We start from the raw sequence: 25729 nt of genomic DNA, 5'->3' as shown, positions 1-25729 counted from the left end.
AACATTTCCCAGATTGATACTTTGTATATCTGTGTGCCCTAGGTTTATGAAAGGAGTATTCTATTGCAAATCTTTTTACCACATCAAATACTTGAAATAATTGTGTTTTCCAAATGAGGAAAAAAGTAATTACATCAGCAGGGGTTTTCGAACTATTGTTTTGGGTGGTTACCGACTTACAGAGTACTATGACTAGATAGCTGTTTGGGGGACTCTACTTATACCTTGTCAATTACAAATAAAATAATGTTCAGAATCAAGAGCTCTGACCCACATCAGGAGAAAGTTTTTAGTTCAGGACACCAAGTGTTAGTATGGATATTGACAAATGAGGACTCCAAAGGTAGGGCAAATAGGTGACATAACTCGAGGCTCTGCCATGGATGGAAGGGACTGGGAATAGTAGAAAAGAAGCTCAAGATAACTGTCTTGGAATATTTTGAAGAGCTATGCAATGGGAAGATGGATTAAATTTGTTTTGCTTGATTCCAGCAAACTAAGAAAAATGGTTGGAAGTTACAGAAGGCAGATTTAGGCGCCACATAAGAACAATTTCCTAGCTTAGATCTATTCCAAAGTGGCAAAGGTTGCTTTGGGAGACACTGAATTCACAATCACTTCTGACGGGGGGACAGTGTCAAAAAGAACCTGTGTCCGCTCTAAGAATCTGTTTTATTGCTGAATTCTATGATTATACACGTTCCCGATTCCTCTGCGCATTCTAGTTCTCTATTTAGCTTCCTCCGCGACTGGCAGGAAAACAAGACCTTGTCTCCGTTGCTATGGGTTGCTATAGCAACCGCTGCACGCTCAGCCTTGCCTCCTCCCAGGCAAACATTCCCCCTCCCCCCCTCCTTTGTATCTTTTGTTCTTTTCCACATTTTCAACTTCAGTCACACTCCCCCTCCCCCTCCTCCACTCCCCCCGCCTCTACTCCTCTTTCTCCCCTGGGAAAGGAGACCCTGAGGTTGGGGGGCACTACTTGAGGGCTGGAGAAGGGGAAGGTGGGCACTAGCGCTTCTCTTCTTGGTGCTTGTTGATAGAAAAACTGCCATCCGAAGTGACTAAACCCCTCCAGACGTGGTGGTGAAGAAATGTCTGAAGACGACTCTGAGGAACTAGAGGAAGAGGAGAACTTGTTTCGTCTCGGGGTGAGGAGGAAGAGTGTGGATTCGGGGTGCGGGAAGCGGCTGCAGGGAGGAGAAGGAGAGGGTGACTTCAGCCCTGGACAGTATCTACAGCCTCCTCCTGCGAGATGCTCTGTCTCCTTGCTCGGTTTATTAACAGTGCGAATAATATGGTTAAAGAGTTCTGTTCGGGTTTTCTTCCTTCCAACCTTTCCGAAAAGTGCCGTTTTCTGTAATAGAACAGCATACTTTGCCTTCCTCCCTGGGTGGGGGTCAGGGATCTTTTTTAAATTTTTACTCTCTCTGTATCTAGCCTTCATTCCCTCCCTCTCTCTTTCTTAATCTATTGTGGATTGATGGTGTGATGCAGTGGGGAAAGTATTGAATTTTCCCCTGAGCTTGGAGGGGGAAGGGCTGAACTTGAATCAGCCACTTGAGACTGAGCCTTTCTAGTCCTCTCAGTGAAAGGCAAATAAGTGTCTACAAAACAGCCCTCAGGAAAACCCACTTAACCAGGAGTTTCTCCATAGATGACTTCTGAGATTCCCTTAAGATCTGGATCTGCTACTCTAACGCTATGCCTGGTAGTCAAACATATACATAAGTAAATAGGGATAGAGATCGGATCTATGATTGATTGCATTCTGTCAATAAAGGTGGGTGGATACCTTCTCAGCAGTTTAATAGTCTTAGAGGTTGCCTAGGGCACTGTGAGGCTGTTACCAGCCAAGAGTCACCTAGTGTGTTAGAGGTAGAGCTTGGAACCAGATTTTCCGGGCTTGGAGGCCATTTCTTTATTCCCTACACTCCAGTGCCTCTTTTCTCTCTCCTGAGCCTCAGCCCCACATTTCCAACCCCCTTCTAGATATCTCCATCTGGCATTTTAAGCTCATTATACTCTCCCCACCCCCATTATTAATTTCTTCCCTGTGTCTGTTGAGAAGATTATCCTTTTCATTCAGGTTTGCACTCCCCAGTCTCCTCTCTTCATCCTCAGTTACTTCCATGTTCTGAATCTGGCCATTCTATCTCAAAAACACAGTCCCCTTCTCCTCAAGGTGTTGCAAATGACGCCCAACTGGTCTATCCCCCTCTCTCTCTTCTAGGATTCTGCTCAAAACCTTCAGTGGAGATTTTTTTTTTCCCCTTTGTATAAAAAACAAACTCATCCTGGTATTTAAAACTTTTCACTATCTAGTTCCAGTCTACTTTTGAATTCTCCTTTCCAGCCAAAATGACTTAATCAATGTTTCCAAAATTCTTCAATATAGTATCTCTTATTTTAGTGTTTCTGCACTGTCCCCTAATCCTAGAACACATTCCTTCCCAACTTTTTTAAACTTTCTTTCAAAGTCTTGCAGTGATCCTCAAACTTTTTAAATAGGGGCCAGTTCACTGTCCCTCAGACTGTCAGAGGGCCGGACTATAGTAAAAACAAAAACTCACACTCTGTCTTGGCCCCTCAGCCCATTTGCCATAACCCTGCGGGTCACATAAACTTCCTCAGTTGGCCGATTCTGGCCGCAGGCTGTAGTTTGAGAACCCGTGGATCATCTCAATGGAAACTTCTGATAGCTCTAAGTGTGTGTGTATTGGTTGTGGTATTTGCTATTATATTTACATATCTAAGTGCTTTATCTCCATAAAGTCTTTGAAAGGCAGGCACTATGTTTTCGTCTCAGTAACACACACTATGCTTTGAATTTAGTAGGTTGTTGATTGATTTTGCTTAGGTCAGGGCTTTTGTCTTTTATCTTCCTTAGAGGGGAAAAGTTGGGGGGAGGGGAGCAGACAGAGGAGGTGAATTCTGGAAAAGGGATAGCTGTAGGATGGAGAAGAGCCAAAGGTTAAGAAAAGTGTTTTCCTAAATCGGTCATAAGAACACATTTTGCAATCTTTCCCTTTCCTCTCTACCTATCCCAGCTAAAATCCCAAGAGATCTAGTGAGTGCACACATCCATAACTGCAGTAGAAACAAGTGCTAGAACTTTGTGACTGAGGAGTGGTATGATGTACAAGATTCAGCTTTTAGAATCCCTTTTGACTTTTGATTACTCCAAAATGACAGTAATTACCAGCCCATTCATTTCCTCTTTTTGTCTTTTCTCTAATTGCTTTCCAGTCCCTCCTTCCCTGTTCCTTCTAAATACTTACCATTTTAAATGTTCATCTTCCTTTCTCTTTTCATTCTTTCTCATTGGTCTCCTGCCCCCTAACAAATCTCCAGAAAAAAGCTACATATCACTGTCAGATTTATCTTCCAGATATTTTCTTGTAATTCTATTCTTTTTAAAATAGCATTTTATTTTTCCCAATTATATGTCAAGACATCTTCCATCTTATTAAAATAGTCATGCCATCCTAGTCTTTATACTATACAAGCAATATATTTGTCATTCAGTTTTCCGTTATATTTTTCCAATATCTCTTCCTCCCTTTTTTTTTTAGCGCTTTAAAGTTCATGAAGCAGTTTTTTAAAAAATATATAACAATCCAAATATCATGATATTTTAGAGATGAACAAACTGATACTGAAGGTTAAGTGCTTTGCCCCATCTGATCTAGGATTTTGCACAGTGCTGTTATCTGTCAGCTTCTTTACTGATGCTGTCTGGTACTTTCTAAATTCTTGTTGATTTAAATTCACAAAAGTAAGGCATGTCAGAGCTATGGTTTAACCCCACTTTTCCTGAATCCCAAACTGAAGACTACTGCTTCAAGCTCTTCCCTTTCACAAATTATGCTTGAAGAAAACTGGATTTACTCTGTGCACTAAGAACATCTCCTACTATCTCATGTCTTTGTTTGCAACACTAGGTTTAGAATGTTCTTTCCAACATTCAAGACCTAGATCAATTGGCAATTTTCCTTCAAGGGAGCTCTTGACCTGCCAGAAGCTACTGCTCACTTCTTAGAATGCTGATAACATTTGTCTATTCCCTCCCTATTTTTAACAATCATAACAATAATTTACATTTTTATCAAAATTTAGAATTTAAAATGTACTCTTCTAATGACAACTCTGTCATATTCTAGGCACTATTGTAAAGTTGAGAGAGTATTGGACATGGACACAGTGAAAATTAAAATTGTCCAACCTATAATTAAAAAGACTGAGGCAGAACTCAGAGCCAATGGTACTTTATCAAAGGGTCCATATGAAGTGAACTTCAGATCTTCCTTATGATCTAAGATGTTCCCTCTTTCCAAGGCCCTAGTTTATTTACTTGGATATTCTAAGACAACTATATAAAATACAGTATCTCATTGCTTAACATATAACACATGAGATAAAATAAGCAAAAATTATGTCAGCAAGTCCTGAATTGGGTGAAGCAAGGTACATCTCACTGACTAGGGGTTCTAAGATGAATTGGGTTCCTCTCTAGGTTAGGTAGGAGGATATTTTACAAGCTATACTCCAAGAACATATTGGGAGGGAAGGGGAGGAAGACTTTCCATACCATGACACTACCTTACCCGTGCTTGGTTTGGTCATGAAATTTGAGCAAAAAAGGATGGAGATATCTTTGTTGACATTCTTGCACCTCTGATAACCAAGCAATGAACATTATATTGAAGTTTGAGGCCTATTATCTCTATTAGAATCTATATTCTTAGATGACTTATACAAAATATAGATTAATACATTCCTTATTCTTGTATCTACTATTAGGTGATTTAGATATGGATTACTAGATGATTATATTAAAATAATTACTAACATTCATTACCTCTTATAAAATTATAATGAACTGACTAATACTGATTAAGAGGCATCTTCAATGAATCATTCTCTCACACAGAAAATAGATTCAATTACAGCCTCTTTTCCCTAATTTATAAAAGAGGAGCAATTCTCTCACCATTTAACCTCAAACATTAAAGCACTATATGAATGTTAATTTTTTTTGTATGAGAGTAATAAGTGCATTCCTTGCCTCCTTTACTTCTAGGCAGAGACCATTCAAGAGGACTTTGTATAATCAGTAAATAAGCACTTATTAATTACTTACTATGTGCTAGGCATTGTATTAAGCACTGGATTAAAAGAAAGGCAGGACAGTTCCTGTTCTCAAGAAACTTAGAGTTTTATTAATAAAGGAAACAATATACAAACAACTATTTAGAAACAAGACATATATAAGATGAATCAAAAATAATTAACTAGGGAACATATTAGCATTAAAGAGAATCAGGAAAATTTCTTGTAGAAAATGGGATGTTAGATAAAACTAAGCCATTTCCAGACTTCTTTCTACTTACGTTTTATGATTATGAATTCTGATAGGGTTCAAGGAGAACATTCATATGTATTATCTTCCCCATATAAGAAAATAAATAGTTTATCTTTTTTAAATCCTTTTTCATTGTAATGTGTGTTTACTTTTTTATGTTTCTCTTAAATTTAATTTTTGAACTTCTGTGGTTTTATGAAGCTCTGATCTTTTCATCAGAAATGCTTAGAAATCTTTTTCATTAAGGATCCATTTTTTTTCTGCCTGAAGGATTATACTTGTATATTATATATTTATATCATATATAATTATATATTATTCTTGACTATAAGCCAATATATCTGTTATCATCTAGATTATCATATTTCACCATTACATCACGGTGGTGGTTGATAAATTGTATGATTCTGACTGTGGCTCTTTGGTAATTGAATTGTTTCTTTTTGACTGCTTGCAGTATTTTCTTCTTTGACCTCTGGATTTTGACTGTAAAGGTTTTAGAAATTTTCTTTTTTTTTCCCAGGAGATTAAAGATGTTCAGTAGTTTCAATAGCATGTAACTCTTCATGACCTCATTTTGGATTTTCTTGCCAAGGATATTGAAGTAGTTTGCTATTTCCTTCTCTAGCTCATTTGACAGATGAGAAAACTGAGGTAATGAGTGACTTTTCCAGGATTACCCAGCTAGTAACTATTGGAGGCCAGATTTAAATTTAGGAAAATGAATCTTTCTGACCCAGGTCCAGCATGGAGATGAAGGCTAGGGTCTATCTATTGTGCCACTTAGCTTCCTATAGATGAAAGATAAATTCTTACCTGTTTCCATTTTGCCATCTGATTCTAAGAAATATGAGCATTTTTTCTACTTTTAAAAATATCCCTTGAAATATAATGTTTAGGTCATATTAATCCAAAGATTTTTGTACTTACAAGAAGTTTAATTTTTAATTTTTTAAATTTTTATTTTCAAAATATATGCATATTTCTCAACATTCTCCCTTGCAAAATCCTGTGTTCCATATTTTTTCTCCCTCCCCTCCCTGTACCCCTTCCTTTAGACAGAAAATAATCCAAAATAGGTTAAACATTTGCAATTCTTCTATACATATTTCCACAATTATCATGCTACAGAAGAAAAATCAGATCAAAAAGGAGGAAAAATGAGAAAGAAAACAAAAAGCAAGCAAACAACAACAAAAAAGGAGACAATACTATGATGTGATCCACACTTAGTTCCCATAGAACTCTCTCTGGATGCAGATTGTTCTCTCTATCACAAGTCTATGAGAATTGGCCTGAATCACTTCATTGCTGAAAAGAACCATGTCAATCAGAATTAATCATTTCATAATATTGTTGTTGCTCACTTCACTAAGCATCAGTTCATGTAAGTCTCTCCGGGCTTCTCTGAAATCATTTCTTACAGAACAATAATATTCCATAACATTCATAGACCATAACTTATTCCGCCATTCTCCAACTGATGGACATCCACTCAGTTTCCAATTTCTTGCCACTACAAAAAGGGCTGCCACAAACATTTTGGCACATGTGGGTCCCTTTCCTTCCTTTAAGCTCTCTCTGGGATATAAGCCCAGTAGAAAGTGCTGGATCAAAGGGTATGCACAGTTTGATAACTTTTTAGGCATAGTTCCATATTGCCTCACTGAAAAAATTAGAGTAATTAGAGGCAGCTAGGTTGCAGCTAAGTGGTGCAGTAGATAGAGCATCAGCCCTTAAGTCAGGAAAACCTGAGTTCAAATTTGGCCTCAGATACTCAACACTTCCTAGCTGTGTGACCTTGGGCAAGTCACTTAACCCCAATTGCTTCAGCAAAAAAAAAAAAAAAAAAAAAAAAGAGTAGTTGATCAGTGGAATAGGTTAGAGTCACAAGTCAATAACTATAGTAATCTAGTGTATGATAAACCCAAAGACCCCAGCTTTTTGGATAATAATTCACTATTTGACAAAAATTTCTGGTAAATTGGAATTTAATATGACAGAAACTAGACATTGACCTACATCTAACACCTTATATCAAGATAAGGTTGAAATGGGTTTATTATTTAAATGTGATATTATAAGCAAATTAGAAGAACATAAAATAATTTACCTCTCAGATCTGTGGAGAAGGAAGGAATTTGTGACCAAAGAAGAACATCTATTATACAAGATAGATGTAAGATATCAAAAGGCATATGTAGGAAGCAAAGAAAATAAGCATTGAAATTCCAAGGCTTTGATAACTGCTGTTTATAATATAATTTTAGGTCTGGTACAGCTTCATTTTCATTTTTTTTCCATTCATTTTCTTGAAATTCTTGACCTTTTCTTCTTCCAGATGAATTTTATTATTTTTTTAGCATTGTAAAAATACTTTCGTGAGAGTTTGATTAGTATGACATTGGATAAGTAGGTTAATTTAGGTAGAATTGTCAATTTTATTATATTGGTTCAGCCTACTCATGGGGACTTGATATTCTCCTATTTGATTAGATCTGACTTTATTTGTGTGGAAAGTGTTTTGTAGTTCCTGACTTTGTCTTGGCAAGTAGACTCCCAAATATTTTATATTATCTACAGTTAATTTAAATGGAATTTCTCTTTGTATCTCTTGCTGCTAGAATTTGTTGGCAACATATAGAAATGCTGATGATTTATTTACAGTTAAAATTCATTCACAGTTAAAATTATTAACTCTGATTTCCTGCCATCTTATTTTTCCCAAGTTATACTTTTCTCTTTCCTTTCCTCTTTACCCTCCCACTTCCCTACAGAGTAAGACAAGTTTCTCTATCAAACTAAATATGTTTAATATTCTCCCTTTGAGACAAATTCAATGGGATTAAAGTTCATACAATGCTCATCCCTCTCCCTTTTTTCCCCTTAATTGTAATAAATCTTTTTTGCCTCTTCATGTGATATAATTTACCCCATTTTACCCCCTTTCCTCTTTTTCCATATTTTTTTTCCTTTTTACCTTTTTATGTTTCTCATGAGTTCTGTATTTGAAGATCAAATTTTCTGCTCAGCTCTGGTCTTTTTTCATCAAAAATAAATGAAATTCACTTATTTCATTGGATATCCATCTTTCCCCTTGAAAAATAATGCTTAATTTTGCTGAATGATTGATTCTTGGCTACAGTTCAAGCTCTTTTGTCCTTTGGAATATCATATCCCAGTCCCTTCAGTCCTTTAAAGTTTTCAGCTGCTGGGGGCAAGCCTGATTGTGATTCCTCAATATTTGAATTGTTTTTTCTGATTCTTGCAGTATTTTCTCCTTGATCTGATAATTCTGAAATTTAACTCTAATATTCCTTGGAATATTCATTTTGGGGTCTCTTTTAGACAGTGACTGGTGGATTTTTTAAAATGGCTATTTTAGGATTTAGCTATATTTATATTTATTTTTGTTTATACACACACACACACACATTTAGCTAGGATAGCAGGTCTATTTTCTTTGATGATTTCTTGAAAGATGTTATCGAAGTTGGGTTGTTTTTTTGTGTTTTTTTTTTTCATCATGGTTTTCAGGTAATCCAATAATTCTTAGATTGTCTCTGCTGGTCTATATTCCAGGTCAGTTGTTTTTATGATGAGGTATTTTACATTCTCTTCTATTTTTTTATTCTTTGGAGTTTTGTTTGATTAATTCTTGATATCTCATCGAGTCATTCACTTCCATTTGTTCAATTATAATTTTTAGTGAATAATTTTCTTCATTTAGCTTTTTTACCCCCTTTTGTATTTGGCCAACTGAACTTTTAAATGAATTGTTTTGTTCATTGGATTTTTTTTTCATTTCACCAATTCTATTTTTTAGGGAGTTCTCTTCTTCCATTTTGCCAATTCTGTTTTCCAAGGAGGTGTATTCTTTTTCCATTTCACAAAATTTATTTTTTAAGGAGTTTTCTTCAGATAATTTGTTTCCTCTTCTGAACTCTCCTGCAAAGTTTTTGTTTCCTTTCCCCATTTTTCTTCTAACTCTCTTTTAAGATCCTTTTTGAATTCTTCCAAGAGAGCCTTTTGAATTGGAGAACAATTCATACCACCTTTTGGGGCTTCATCTGAAGATGTTTTGCCTTTAGGGTCCTTGGGGTTTGAGGTCTGTTCTTTGTCTCCAGAATGATTATCTATGGTCAGAGCTCTTTTTGGCTTTTTGCTTATTTTCAAAGGTTGAGGTCCGCTATTAGGGCAAATGGTCCCAAACTTCCTCTACAGGTGACAGCAGCTTCATACTGCCCTGGGGCTGGGGCTGCTGCTTCCTTTCCCTGCTGGGTGGACGCCAAGTTCTGAGGTGCATGGGGTTAAGGGGTTCAATATTTGCCTTCTGTAGTTGCGTTGGTAGGCTCACAACTAGCTTGCTGATCCCCTGGCTTCTGAACCAGGACAGAGTAGCCAACACTTCTGTATTTTGGCTAAGAGCTTCTTAGTAGATTTCCCCAGTGTGCAGAGGCTTCTCCTCCCTCGGTCCCTACACTGCACCTGTGTTGGGCTCCCTGTCAAATATCTTTCAAATATCTTCTGCTGGAAATTTGTTATACTCCAAATATTTGTGGGTTCTGTCACTCCAAAATCCATTCAGAGGCTTGAATTGGTATTGATCTGAGGGAAGCCAGGAAGAGCTCAGACAAAGTGCTGTGTACTGTCTGCCATTTTGGCTTTCATTTTTGCTAAGATATACTATATTTTCTTTCTTTCTTTTTCCTTTACTCTTATGACATTATTTTATTATTGGCTTCTATTTGGTCATGTCTAATTTTCAGGGAGCAGGTTGTTTGGGCAAAATTTTGTTTGTGTCATCATGTTAATTCCCTTTCCAATTCTTTAGTCCATAACTTTCATTTCTTTCCATTTTTTCTCTCTTGCATTCTCTCACTTCATTTATAAAAAAATTAATTCTTACTTCATCTTTTCAAGGAGTTCTAATTGAATTTGTTCCCTTAAATGCAATTCATCCACATCAAGACTTCACCTAGTGATGTCATTGGTCTTCTTCAAAAATGAAGGTCAAACTTATGTGTGACCCTGGACAACTCACTTAACCCCAATTGTCTCAACAACAAAAAAAGAAGAAGAGAAGGAAGAGGAAGAAGAAGAAGAAGAAGGAGGAGGAGGAGGAGGAGGAGGAGGAGGAGGAGGAGGAGGAGGAGGAGGAGGAGGAAGAGGAGGAGGAGGAGAAGGAGGAGAAGGAGAAGGAAGAACTTATTTGCTAGGCTGTGTTTTTCTTGGAGTTTTGTTTGTAAATAATTTTCTTTTTTTGAGCTTGTGTCTTGAACATCCTTGTTCCCACCATAGCTTTATAGAGTGAAATTTATTTTTCCGGTTTATTTTCTGACTTCAGACTTAATGTTAGGTCCAGGTTCTGGGAACTTCTGGAGGAAATACCTGGTCTAGTTGCTTCTTTCTTTCTTTTTTCTTTTCTTTTTCTTTTCTTTTTTTTTTTTTTTCTTTTTTTTTTTTTTTGCTGAGGCATTTGGGGTCGAATGACTTGCCCAGGGTCACACAGCTAGGAACAGTTAAGTGTCTGAAGCCATATCTGAACTCAGGACCTCCTGACTTCAGGGCTGGTGTTCTATCCACTGCACCACCTAGCTGCTCCCCAATTGCTTCTTTCTTGAGACATTGAATGTTGCATTATTGCAGTATCTTAAGGCCAATTCAGGTTAGTGACCTGAAAGTTTCAATGCTTCCAAAATAGTCTTATCTAGGGCAAAGTCTAAGTGATGTTCCCTAATCTGACCTCTGCAAATTCCAAACCTAAGTTTATGTCTGAGCAAATAGACTACTGCTAGACTCAGCCACTATCAGTGATTTGGTTCAAAGTGACAGAATTATTGATATGGGGTTTCTATGGTAATTTCTCTACAGGTTTCAGAATGAAATGAACATTGTTCCAAACTCCTATTCATAATCCTTTTCTCATTGTCTCTGTCTACTTATTCCCATCTGGGATAGACAAGTGATTGACTATGAGATTTTCTTGGATTTTCCCATCAGGATTCAAACTAATGTAGTTTCTAGATTAGAAGAATTATTGTTTTGGGAGGAGGTGAGCTCATCATACTTCTTTATGCTATTCTTCCTCCTATGAAGTATTTTAATGATTCTTAATTTATCCTAAAACCAGGGTCTATATAATAAATACCATTATTTTACAACATTTGTAAAAATGAGTCTCCATTCTCTAAAGAGTCACTCAAAGGGTAATAGAGATGTGGTTGATGTGTATAAGGTACAATATATAACCAAAAACTCTGAAAGGGGTACCCAAGTAAAAAATGATAGCAAGAGCAGTGGTCACAAGGAGAAACTGAAAGATGGAAAGCTCTTGTGCTCTACTCGTATTCTTTTAATATCAAGAAAAACAGGTGAAGGCCCTCATCAGACAAGGCAGATCTCCTTTGGTAATTGTATGAAAGGACACAGACAGGGTCATTCCCAGAATGGGCAGACCAGATAGAACATCTTCATTAATGTGATTGCTTCTCCTTTTGAGTATTTGAATGATCTTTCAGTTGTATGTAGGATGAATTTGAGGGGAGAAAAATAGGGCTTGTTTTGCATACTTCTTTCAAATTATAGTACAGAAATTCTCATGCTTAATAATAGTTAGACCTGTAGTCAAACCTGTGCATGAACACATTTGTGTTCATCTATAAATTTAATTTGCTAATTGTATTGTGCTTCCCCAATAAGCATTTTCTACTCAAAACTATGTCTAATCTAATCAATTTTGGAAGTGCCTTCTAAATTTGCAGATTCTTGGAGTGACAACAACATGAATGGAGAAGACAAAGCTCCAGGAAATGGTGGGATCGTGGATCCATAGATTTGGAACGATCTTTGGAGAAAGATAATCATAACATTCAAAAAGTTTGCTAAACTAGAAGCTGATAAGTTCAAATGTTAGGTTTTTGGTCTCCACATCTATACAAATGTGCAAAATTAATTTAAGTATCCCTATAAATCAACCTTCCTGCCTAAACACTTTCAACTTAAAAATTATGATTTCTTGATATATACTTCCAATTTAAGGACACACAAGGAGAAAGACAATCCAACAAAATTACGGTTCCCCTGGTCGATGTTATGGGTTTGGTAAAAGAATTCACACACTCAGTCTCCAAGTTAAGGGGCAAAGATTTATTAAGCTTCCTGACAGTGGGCTAAAGTTCTAAAGGAGTTTTTAACAAGAGGCAGAAGCAAGGAGATAATTGGGATTCAATTGTAGAATTGTAGTTTCAAGGGAATCTAGCAGAGTCAGAATCAAGAAGATAAGGGAAAAAGAAATAAAGGTCAGATTGATATGCTAATATTATGGTTTAGAGATATAATTGTGGAGGGGTAGTGATGTGAGGTTTGTCACTAAATGATGGCAGGGCACCAAAAGTTGGGGTTCTGGCATGTGAAGAATTCACCATGGCCATTTTCTTTGGCAAAAGATAAATTTATTTAAGGGAGTAAAGGATACAATAAACACCAGGAATGATAAATATGAAATAGAGTGGGAGAGCATATGAAAGACAAGTTCCTCAGTGAAAATCACAATTACCCAATAGAAAGGAAGCACCCCCTGAGGTTAGGGCATACCCTTAGCTGGCAGGCTAAATCCTGAAGGCACTTAGCACCCTAAAAGAATTAGTATAAGGAAGAGAAGTGAGGTTGGGAAACTTAGTGAAATTAGGGGAGATGCCACATGACATGGGGTAAGGAGAAGGGGAAAATTTAGCAAAGAACCAGGGGCAAAAAGATAAATCTATAGGAAAAGTTAGAGAGACCAGAGGGTCATGTTACTTATTGGCTAATTTTATGGCTTATAGGTTGGTTTGAGGGGTGGTCTATTCACTATTGTCTCAGGAACTTGGTTATCACTGAGCAACAGATTCTAAGTATATTATTATTATATTCTTTAGGCCAGGAGACTTTAGAATCATTGACAGATAATCTGTCTGTCAATGATTTTAAATGCTATATTTCCCCTAGAAATTGTACTCTATAAGTAGGGATGGAATAGTTCCCAACACTGAGTTCTCCAGCTTAGTGACCAAAGAATCAGTATTGAATTACTGCTATTGGCCAGCATTGCTGGTAGAACTCCCAAGGCCAGCTAGTCTTAAGGTTTCTCAGGCCTTATTACTTTCTCAATATCTTCAAAAGTTAAATAGGATTATTGTAAAGAGGAAAGAATCCTTTCTGTTAGTATTTTTGTAATCTAAAGATCAGCATCAGTAATTCTAGGGACTTTTCAGTTGGGAGGAAATCACTCTGTGTTTTTTTGGTCAAACCCTTAAAAAAGGCTTAAAATTATTTACATTTCAATTTATAGTTTGAAAAATTACAAACAAGCTAGACACTGTTGGAAGAGAGTACGAGTACAGTTTAAGGATTTGAATCTGATGCCTTTAGTATTAAAGTTTTGTTTTTTTTTATTTAGTCATGAAAAAAATTCAGATTTGATACATTCAAAAAGTTGAGAGAAAATAATCATTAATAACTAACAATTTGTGGAGTTCCAAAGTTCATCCCTTTCTCTAAAGTCTGGATTTCAAAAGTTCAGTCTTTACAAAGGAGTTTTGAAGAACATTACAAATAATGAGGTTGGACTAATCACCATTGAATTGGTTGAACACCCCATCCAGGTGAGGAAACCATTGCGCCCTACTCAGGTTTGGGTGGGAAGGATTTCTTTTGGACAGATTGCCCAAGGCTGGAGGTAACTTAGATTGATTTGCCCATGGTCCCACAGCTAATGAGTGTCTGAGGCTAGATTTGAATTCATTTCTACTTAGATCTAATGTGCTATATATATATATATATTTAGTTTCTACACTATAGTGTTCTCGTTCGTTTTTCTGGAGATCTCTGGGACAGCCTTCTTTTCAGCAGATTAATCACAAGAATAGCCAGGTATTAAAGTCCAAAGTCCAAATTCTTTATTGTCTCCTTGCCTGGGACTGGGCAGCTTTCTGGAGAGCCTTTCAGACCAGCCTTGGTCTCAGTGTGGGGAGCAAGAGGCCAGCCCCCACAGTGGTGTGAGATGAAGTGAAAGAATCTGGCTCTGAGTCTGAGTCCCACCCTGGCTGAGTTTGTCCCAGGTTATATGCTCTACACTGAATATAAGCTAATAATTATATCACTAAGAAACCATTATTTGTGGTAAGATTAAATCAATTATACTGAATTTAGAGAATTATTAATCACCATGCTAAACTAGATAACTATTGTCTCATCAATTCCACTGACTTAATACCTTGTAAGAGTCCTTGTTTCAGAGTTCTGGCCCATAACATCTCCCACTTTCTTTTGTTTTAGAACATAGATGGTCATGACCTTCCTGATTTCTCAAGTAGGTGAGACCCCAAAAAGGAGGTGATCACGCCTTCCCTGACTGCTCAAAAAAGAGGTGAAAACACCAAAAAAGGAGGTGATCATGCCCTCCCTGATGTCTCAGGAAGGGAAATGAAAGCACCAAAGGAAATGGGGAATCAAACCAGATTAGCAGGTTTTTGAAGAGTCTCACTTGAAACATAAATCCATCAACATGGGAGGTATTACATCAACGTGAGGAATTATACATGTCCATAAGTCCTAGAAATAGTCCAAAACCAATCTATTATTCATTACTTCATCTGTTAGGGAATCCAATGATTCCTGCAAGTTTTGTTTTGAAGTCCTGCAATAGTCTCATCATATATCAAGGAATCCAATGATTCCTGTGAGTTTTGAAGTTCTGCAACAGTCTCATTATCAGCCATATTCTTTCAGTTTCAGATGTTTCTTAGGTCTTCTCCTTTGTTTTGAGGTTTTTTTTCTCTTTTTCTGTCTCTCTCCAGGTGCTCATTGGCACCCATCTGATTCCTTCTCCATCTGTAAAGATACAAGCAAACCTTCTCCCCCAAGCAGTTTATCTTCTCCCTTCCATTCACCACTTTCTGGATCTCTCCACATCACCTGGCAATTATCCAAAGATTGGGCAGCTGCTCACACTGGACATTGCCCTTCTGGTGGGTTATAAAACCTGTCTGCCAGAGTCAGCGCATCTTTATAAAAAATTAATGGTATAGAGAGCTAAATGTAGAAGTCCTCTAGGGTTACCTGTGGCTCCCCTTTTCTTTTGTTTTTGGAGGAGCATCTTGATGTCTATTTCTCTTCTCTACTATTGCCAGACCTTGAGGATTAAAAAGTATGCCAGTGGTGTGTAAAATCTGATACTGTGTGCAAAAGTGTGCAAAATGTTTAGAAGTATATGCAGGTGCACACTATAAACATTGAAGTGGAGAAATGAAATTTAGGGATGGAGGTTATCTGGCCCAAGAATGGAAGAATGTAAGCTCCTTAGGTGTTGTAATCAGGGCTGGTGTTGAAAAGAATCTTTTATATTCTTGGCCCTTAGCTTTCCACTGCTATCTTCCCTTTCTAGAATGAAAGCTCCTTGAGGGCAGGGACTGGATTGTGTGAGAAGCACCCTACTCTGTTAAGTATTTGATAGCCTAGACTTTCTTACCTTATTTTTTTTAAGAAACTGTGCTTTAATGGGGAATTTAATGGGGAAAGGAGCCAGGGGATTAGGAAGGGGAGCTTGTATTAGAATAAAAAAATGGAATCCCTTTGTCTGTGTGTGAGTGTGTGTGTGTGTCTTTCTAAAACTACTCTTTTTGTGTCAGAGAATGAGCATCTTTTCTCATAAGAAAAAAAATAAGCTCATACTCAGACTTCTGATTGTTTTAGTGATTGCTACTATTTCACACATCACTGATTTTACTTTGATACACTCTTATCTCTTTCACAAAGTAATGGATTTCAGTATACATGTTTTATAATGTTACAAGGATTATTGTTCTTGTTGTTTTGTTCAGTCATTTCAGTTTTGTCTAACTCTTCATGATTCCATTTGCAGTTTTCTTGGAAAAGATGATGGAGTGACTTGCCATTTCCTTCTCCATCTGAGGCAAATAGAGTTAATGCACTTGCTCAGGTTCACACAGGTAGTAATTAAAGGAGGTCAGATTTAAATTCAGGAAGATGAGTTTGTCAGACTCCAGACCTGGGGATCTTTCCACTGCACTACCTAGTCTCACTATGATTAGAACCATATTATCTTTTAATAGAATAATTTTATCCTTTTGTTCTAGAGGAAGTAGCAGAACTGATAGTCACATCCAGGTTCTTTAACTCCATACCCAGTGTACTTTGCTTCACTATATCTCTCATTTTCTATGACACTAGCCAGCACCTTAAATGAACATAGATCTCTTTGTTCTGTATATTATTTAAAGTCAATATTAAATGACTAACTGAACAAATTATCTATGTGGTTGTGCATATCATATAATTTTTTTATAATTCATTTTATACATGAAGTCTTATAAAATTTTTATGAGCATATGGAAGACTCCACTGTAGAAAGTATTCAATTCTGCCTTTTGTTTTGTTGTGCCATAGTTCCCCTTTAATTGTCCTCCCTCAGTTTCCCTAAATTGTTCTGCCTCAGTTTCCCTAAATTGTTCTGCCTCACTTCCTTGAATTTTTCTGCCTCAATCCCCCTGGTGATAACCCCCCCCCTTTTCTGTTCATTAGGACTGAGATAATTAGGGCTATAGCTGGCTACTCTGACATTCCAAAAGAGTCATAAAACTCCAGATGTTCTATCTCAGATACCTAATTGGTATCCTCTACATCTTTCTTTCCAGACTTCCTGGCTCTAGTTGGACACTTCCTTTACTCCTAGTTTATCAGAATTTATGATCTTACCCCCTCTACTGTGAGAACCGGATTGATGGTCTCCTTCCTGGAAATTCCCACTCTCAGTATTCTGACTCCATCCCTGCCCTGATAGCCTAAGAGCCACAGATATAAAAACGATTGGAAACTCATATTCCTTGCCGAATCCTTTGAGACATCAGCCCTGGGACCAAAGGGATACTTTGGTCTCAGAAAATCTCTCTCTCTCAGAAATCCAAATAAAATATTAAAAACTCTCTAATCTCTATCTTGCCTCAGTTTCTCTGGTATTACAGTTTGATTAAGTCAGATGCTTTCATGAAAACAGTAAATAATAGACATAGGAAGAGCTTATAAATTTACTATACCTTAATTGTACAACTGCTCTCAGAAAAGAATCTGATATCAAATCTCAAGTTTTATTCAACACATTATTTATTCAACACATCTCATGTCTGGGTAAAAACTTGTTTTCGTTTCTAACTATAAATGAAGAGTCTAAGAAATGAAAAGCTTTATTTAAAATAAAAGGAATTTCAGCCATCAATGAGCATGTGGAAAAGATATTTGGGGAACAAGAGAGCTTTCTGAGAGTCCCTGAAATTGTATATTACTCATAAGGCCAGCTCTGCTAATATCTCATATGTTTGACATTTGTTAAAATTCCTTTTAATATCTTGATTTTCACAGATTTATCCGTTTAATAAATCAATTCACTTTATCTAATTTCTTCAGGAATATGAAGGAGAACGCAATGAGGCAGGTGAACGACATGGATATGGGAAAGCAATATTGCCCAATGGGGATAGGTATGAAGGACAATATGAACATGGCAAAAGACACGGTAAGGTAAGAATAAATGTGTTAAGTGAATTTTTCTTCTAAAAATTACATCTATACTGTAGTTTACACTCTTCTGTATGTTTCAAAACAGCTGTGTACCGTATGTACTGAGCACATCACAGAATGAGAATTATCCAAAGTCCATTCATTTTAATATGTGTTTTGGTTTGTAAACTAAATTATAGTAATTTCTTGTACATTTTTGGAAAATAATTGTTTAAGAACTTATGTATCAATTTCTAGATATACTGTGTAAATAAAAGTTTCATCTACACAAAAAATTAAATAATTAAAATTACATCTAGATTTTTTTAGGGTACATTTTAACTTATGAGTAATAAGAAAAAATATGTTTCAGGGGATCTACAAATTTAAGAATGGTTGTCAATACATTGGACACTATCAAGAAAATAAAAAACATGGTCATGGCACTTTTTTCTATGCAGATGGATCAAAATATGAAGGTAAAATTGTACCATAAATTAAATATTCAACATAATAAAACTAGTTTGGTTTTTCTTTTTGGTGATTGAGCTTATTGATGAATACTAAAGTTCATGAGGGAAGCTCCAAATTCTTTGGTTCAAACAGTCAGCAGTCATTTATTGAGTACCTGTTATATACATTATACCATTATACTATATCCATTGTGGAAAATGGTAGATAAATATAAATATAATCTCTTCCTTCAAAGGACTTCACAATCTACCCAGTAAGATAGAATCTATAGATATTGAAAGACAGAAGGGGTGGGGAGGGAGAGAGGAAGGGAGAAGGAGGGAGGAAGGGAAAAGGAGGGAGAAAGGGGAAGAAGAAAGGGGAAAGAAAAGGGGAAGAAAGGAAAGAGGGAAGGAAGGAAGGAAGGAAGAAAGGAGGAAGGAAGGAAGGAAGGAAGGAAGGAAGGAAGGAAGGAAGGAAGGAAGGAAGGAAGGAAGGAAGGAAGGAAGGAAGGAAGGAAGGAAGGAAGGAAGGAAGGAAGGAAAGAAGGAAGGAAGGAAGGAAGGAAGTGAGGAAAGGGAGAGGTGGATGGAGGGAAAGAAGGAAGGGAGGGAGGGAAAGAAAGAAGGGAAGGGAGACTGGAGGGAGAGAAAGGAAGAATGGAGAAGGGAGAGAAGAAAGGAGGGAAGGAAAGGAAGGGAGAGAAGGAGGAAGGAAGAGAGAAAGGGAAGGAGGGATAAAGGAAGGGAGAGAGGGAAGAAGAAAGGGAGGAGGGAAGGAAAGAAGGAAGGCAGGGAGGGAGGGAGGAAAAGAGGGAGGGAAGAAGGAAGGAGGAGGAGAGAGGAAAGAAGGGAGGAAAGAGAAAAGAAAGAAGGGAGGAAGGAAGGAAGGGAAGGGAGGAGGAGAGAAAGAAGGAAGGAGGAAGAAAAGGAAGTAGGGAAGGAAGGAATGTAAAGCACCTTGCTAATAAATGCCCCCAAAGATATTCTTTCTTATGTTGAATCAACTCTGCATTACTATAAAGTCTTTACGCTATTTAGTTGTAATTTATTTGCTATTATTTTTATCTATAATTTAATTTGTCTAAATTTAAATTCTGTTTAAAATTTTTGCATTAATGTTTAATAGAGATATTAGTTTATATTTTCCTTTCTCTGCTTTGTCTTCTCTGATCTAGGTATCAAGAATTAGACATAGATATAGATATATAATAAAGGACTATTTTTCCTTAGAATGTCTAAAATGTATCTAAACAACATAATTTATACTTTAAAAGATATCCCGTGGTTTTTCTATATTTAATGAAAGCCATTGAGCTATAAAAGTTAGTGCAAAATAAAATCTTTGATTTTATTGGTATACAGAATTCTTCCCAGAGTTCTTAGAAGACTAAATGAGTCAATATTTGTGATGCATGAAGTACAGTGTTCAGCACTTAATAGGGTCACAAGATCAGTTCTGTTCCTTGGTTTGCTCTCATTATCCAGGAGCTGAGAATTTCCATTATTGAATATCTGAAACATAAATCTCCACTCTTTTTCAGGATCCCTTTAGAAGCTGTACGTTTCTGTGCTTCTATGCTCACATCTCTTCTTTCTCATTATTTATGTATCTCTTTAGATAGCTTATCTGTCTGTAGTTTTCTCCATCTTCTACCTAAATATTCTTTTCCAAAAAGTGAGAGGGTTAGGTTTGGGAGTCAAGGTCACTCCTTCACTGTCTGTTCCTTGGCCATGTCCTTCCTCAAAGATTTTTTTTTTTTGCCAGAGAGCTGTCACAATTACAAGGAGAATTTGTTGATAGGGAATAGAAAAATGGTATAAAAACAATCTTCAAGATCCAACTCACTTCCAGTTGATCAATGATAGACAGAAACAACTACACCCAGAGAAGGAACACTAGGAAGTGAATGTAAATTGCTAGCACTACTGTCTATCTACCCAGGTTACTTACCTTCAGAATCTAATGCTTGATGTGCAACAAGAAAATGGTACTTACACACATATATTGTATCTAGGTTATATTGTAACACATGTAAAATATATGGGATTGCCTGTCATCAAGGGGAGGGAGTAGAGGGAGGGAGGGGATAATGTGGAAAAATGAATACAAGGGATAATGTTATAAAAAAAAATTACTCATGCATATAAACTGTCAAAAAATTTATAAATAAAATTTAAAAAAAAACAATCTTCAATAAGAAATTTTTGAAGGACTATTCCTTCAGTGAAGCAAATTGTAACTCCTTTGTGCCAAAACATAGATTGCCTTTGGGGGAAAAAAAATCATCAGGTAGAATTTTCTGTGAGTGAAATCACTTGTTAATGAGTCTATTGACACTATGGTAGGATTGGCTTCAGAACTAGTCCGTTACAAAATTATATGCAAAGTCTTTTCAATTTAGTAGGACTTCTCAGAATTAATAATTAATTGGTATAGCCTAAGGTTATCTCCTTACCATGATATATCAGAGTTTAGTCAAGGATTGTCATAATTTCACAAATAAAATGTTAAAAGCAAAAGAAAGGAATCCTTCTCCTTAGCCCTGCATAATAAGGATGGGGATAAGGGATAGTTTCAGGAAAATATGGCAAGAGTTTTATGAACTGATAAAAAGTCAAGGGAGAAGAACTGGGAGATCATTGTGCATAGTAGTAATAATATTGTAATGATGATAGCCTGTAAAAGACTTATCTACTGCAATCAATATAGTGATGCAAGGCATTTCCAAAGGACTTATGATGAAAAATACTATCCACCACCAGAGAGAGAAGTGATGGATAATTTTCTCACTTTCTTTTTCTTGTTTTTTTTTAAAATATGGTTAATATGAAAATATGTCTTGCATGATTTCACATAGATAATTAATATCATATTGCTTACCTTCTCAATGGATGTGGGGGATGGAGTAGCAATGGAGAGAATTAGAATTCAAAATTTAAAGATAAAAAAAAGAATATTAAAAAGAAATAAAAGTTATGTCATAACCCTACTCATCAAACAAGAGTTATTTTTCTGAGCTCTGTATTATAAGCAAAATAAAAACCATCTGGAATCTGTGTGGTGACAGTGATTTGATGGTAATTATCTATCACATGAAATTAGTAGGAATATTTTCTCCATAACACAAACAATTCAAGAATTGTTATAACCTTCAGGTGGGGGAGGTGCCTTGAGTTAGGGAGTTTATTACTATGTAATATTGGTCCTTATACTGGGAAAATATATGGCTTAACTATATCTTTGGAATCTTAAACCTTTGAATTACATATCATTTTTAAGCCAACTCTCAGTGAACTGAATCACAAATACCCAAAATAAACAGCTTTAATTTTCCAAATCTATAAGATGATAGATACTATGTGTTATACCATATCTCTCTATTGCTGAAGAAGCTACTGTAGCTATCAAGTCCAAAATTATATACTGGATTTCTAAGACCATTTTTCAAGTGCCTACATCCTAGCTAAGCAATCTTTGTTTTGAAAACTCACCACTTTCCAACTCAAAACTCCTGCTTTAGACAAAACAATGTTTTTCACTGTACTCACACACCATAATTATTTCCATCCCCTTGTACTCCTCTTTTCCATTCTATCTATATTCTATTCTATCTATCTATTATCTATTTTTACAGATAGTATTTTTAACTTTTTTTTTAATTGAAGCTTTTTATTTTCAAAACAAATGCAAGGATAATTTTTCACCATTGATCCTTGCAAAACCTTGTCTTTCAATTTCTCTCTCCCATCCGACCACCTTCTCCCCTAGATGGCCAGTAATCCAGTCTGTGTTAAATATGGTAAAATATATGCCCATCAATATCTTTATCAGTCTTTAAAGCATCATGGTATAACAGCAATAACAAGAACAAATGATGATCAACAGTGATGGACTTGGCTTTTTTCAACAATGAGATGATTTAGGTCAATTCTAATAGACTTGTAATGGAGAAAATCATCTACATCCAAAAAGAGCATGTGGGGACTGAATATGGGTCATAACATCATATTTTCACCTTTTTATTGTTGTTGTTTGCTTGTTTTTTCTTGCTTATTTTTTCCCCTTTTTGATCAGATTTTTCTTGTGCAGAATGATAAGTATGGAAATATGTTTAGAAGAATTGAACATGTTTAACCTATATTGAATTGATTGCTGTCTGGAGGAGGAAAGAGGAAGGAGGGATGGAGAAAAATTTGTAACACAAAGTTTTGCAAGATTGAATATTGAAAATTATATTTGCTTGTATTTTGAAAAAGACAAAGCTATTGTTTTATAAAAGAAAGAAAGGAAGGAAGGAAGGAAGGAAGGAAGGAAGGAAGGAAGGAAGGAAGGAAGGAAGGAAGGAAGGAAGGAAGGAAGGAAGGAAGGAAGGAAGGAAGGAAGGAAGGAAGGAAGGAAGGAAGGAAGGAAGGAAGGAAGGAAGGAAGAAAAAGAAAGAAAGAGCTCGATTTCAGGCCTAGATACACATATTCTGATTTAGGAAATAAACAAGAGCTCTCTTAAAAACTGGGGGAAAAAATATATGTCATGGTATAGGGGAAAGAAAACTGGCCCGAAAGTTAAGATAAAGCTAGATTCTTTTGTTGGTTCCACTCAAATTGGTTGTGTGGGCAAACTGTATCACCACTTTGTGTGTCAGTTTCCTCATTCAGAGTATAAAAAAACAATGAAGAGTAACACATTAGCTCATCTGAAAAATGAATTGTAATTCTAATGTTCTATGACGTATTTTTTTGGCTCTAATCCTATTACCCCATATAAAGCCTTCCTACTGTAACCCTCCATTGTCTTTATAATTTTCTAAAATACTGCAAATATTTTCTATACTATATAATTTAGCACAGATCATATTTTATATTTTCTCATATTTCTCATATTTTTTCTTTTATTGATTCATGTGTGACAGCCTAGTAAACTTCTTTAGGGAAGAAATTGTGTCTTCTATTTGTATAAGTGCCTAATATACATTACGTACTCAATAAATATTTTGATTGAACAATTATTTAAAGGTTCTCTGAAAGTTATGACTTCCTCTAGATAAATGCTTTTTAATTATTCAAACAATATTTCTCTTTGGATATGTGTGTATTATACCATAGTAAATTATAAAAATTCAAAGACAGCCCAAATTGGATTTCTTATGCTGTCATGTTTTGTTTGTTTGTTTGTTTGTTTGCATTATCAATTTCAGGAAACTGGGTAAACGATGAAAGGCAAGGCTTTGGAGTATATCACTATGCAAATAATGATACATATACAGGACAGTGGTTTGCTGGCCAAAGGTTTGTTTTTTGTTTGTTGTTTTACTATTTCTTTAAGCAAGCAAAGACTCTGATGTATCTTTAGATTTATTATAGAAAATTCATATATTACAACGAACAGATTCTTATGTGAATTAGGAAGGAAGCATTCTGGAATATATATGCTCAGTATGATTCTATGGCATCTATGTCAGAAAACCAGGTTCATAATAATTTATTAAAACAGCCCTCCACAAGCTGATGTAGGAAAAGTTTTCATCCTACAACTAGAGAAGGCAGCTTTTGCCTCTGCTCTCATTATCAATAGAGCATAAAATAATATAGGATATAGTACACTTGGATTCCATGAACTTATAATCAGGTTATAGTGATCGGTGCTTTACCTCAGTGCTCATAGCATTAATTTTCATCAATGTATAAAAAACTGAATTTAGAACCTTGGTAGCAAAAAATAATGAGGTAACATAGGAAGCTATGAAATGAAATGTTTCCTAGTTGATGTATACCAGATGAGCTTTTCTTCAGTCCTTAAATGGAGTAGGGCAGTATTACTTTGTTTTGCATTTTGTAAAACTTTCCTCAAGTGTAACAGCTCTGAGTGGACCTTAATTCTAATTTCTCCTCTCATACTTAATTCATTTGACCAGAAGTATATCATTTAATCTCTTTCAAACTTTGTTTTCTTATCTGTACAATGGAAATATCAATATATGAAATGTCTATCTCACAGTGTTATTGTGGGCCTTAAATGAAATGATGTACATAAATTACTTAGTGCAATTTAATGTGTTATACAAATAATTAGCTATTTCATAGATTTTGTTAAATCCCACAGAAGAATTATAGTCCCATACTCATTTCTAGGAAATGTATACCAATTTTGTGTGCTTTTTAGAATAATATACAAAATTACTATAACCAATCACAAATGTATAGAAAGCCAAGTTTAGTTCCGTGATTGCCTCCTCTAAGGATCTCCCTGCTTTTTGACCAATGTGTGTGATAGAACTGGGGAAAAAAATTTCCTGTTATATAACTATGTAAGTTCCTGTCTGAGATTCCAACCCAAGTCACTCTGGCAGATTGAGTCCCCAGAGGAATGACTATACCAGATTCAAGATATTCTGTACTTCCACACTGTTAAAGCTGTATTTCATGAAATCACACTAGTAAGTTTACCCACAATATTCAGCCAGAAGATACAGTTGACTAAAAGCAAAGTCACTTATTTTGCTTAGTAAGGAAATAAAGAAAAGTATGGTAATAAAACATTTCCATAAACTTGAATTATCCTATGCTGTAAGGACACAAAGCATCATGAATATGTGATATTCACATAGAAGTCAAAAGTAGAGAGACACATACATAGGAAAATAGGAATATCTAGGAAGGCTATATATTCTTTACAAGTACATTTTTTAAAAAACCCTAGTATCGATGGTTTGAAGGCTTGCTGAGCCTTTTTTCAGGCCTACTTGTCCTCCAAGAAACTTTACCATATGTAGCAGTCACACTCCAGTAAACCTCAGTAGATGGCTAAGCCAGGTGACAATTTTTTTAGATGAGTTAAGGGGGTGTCTATCTCCAGCATGTGAAGACTGCCAGTAGAACAGATGAGAACATTTTGTTCCAAAAGCTAAATAAGCAGCCGAAGCAGGTTCATAACCCAGAATGTGTTCATCATTCAATACCTCTCCACAACCAGTTCACGTGCTCTGGAAGGGATGCACAATGTGAACAAACATGCTTGTTCTGGGATGTTCAGAGATCTACTCATTAATTTTCTTGCTTCTCTGAAAATCTTATTTAGCAAACCCCTTAGCCTCTGCCTTTCTCCTTGATCTCCTAAGTCAGATGAAACTCCTTTAACTTTAATCTCTTGTGTGGAGCTGCAATAATGTGATCAGACAAAGCAAAACTAAAAATTCCTAGCATACAAATAATAAACAAGTAAACAACATAATGCCAAGAGAAACCATAGATATCAAAACAAATAAGCAGCAAATTCATATGCTCTAAATGCTTTAGGATCTAAATTTATAAAGAAAAAAAATGAATTACAAAGTGTACATAGTAATAATAGGAAAGTTTT

At 35.9% G+C, this 25729-nt stretch overlaps 1 protein-coding gene across 3 annotated transcripts in view; it reads left to right on the top strand.

Annotated features, from left to right (window-relative positions):
• The first annotated feature begins 818 nt into the window (after positions 1-818).
• Positions 819-25729, top strand: part of LOC141561145 (radial spoke head 1 homolog) — a 55655-nt gene continuing 30744 nt past the window's right edge. For 2 of the 3 annotated variants that reach the window (XM_074300308.1, XM_074300307.1), the window contains exons 1-4: positions 952-1151; positions 17828-17941; positions 18294-18399; positions 23568-23658. In XM_074300308.1, the coding sequence (XP_074156409.1) occupies positions 1095-1151; positions 17828-17941; positions 18294-18399; positions 23568-23658 (368 nt within the window). In that variant the 5' untranslated portion in view covers positions 952-1094. Of the gene's footprint in view, positions 1152-17827; positions 17942-18293; positions 18400-23567; positions 23659-25729 lie in introns of all 3 variants that reach the window. The other variant, XM_074300309.1, reaches the window with a different exon arrangement.

This window comes from Sminthopsis crassicaudata, chromosome 3 (assembly GCF_048593235.1).
Source record: "Sminthopsis crassicaudata isolate SCR6 chromosome 3, ASM4859323v1, whole genome shotgun sequence".
In the NCBI taxonomy this organism is placed as follows: domain Eukaryota; kingdom Metazoa; phylum Chordata; class Mammalia; order Dasyuromorphia; family Dasyuridae; genus Sminthopsis; species Sminthopsis crassicaudata.
Note: the sequence above shows the minus strand (reverse complement) of the source record. Positions and strands in the feature narration are given on the sequence as shown.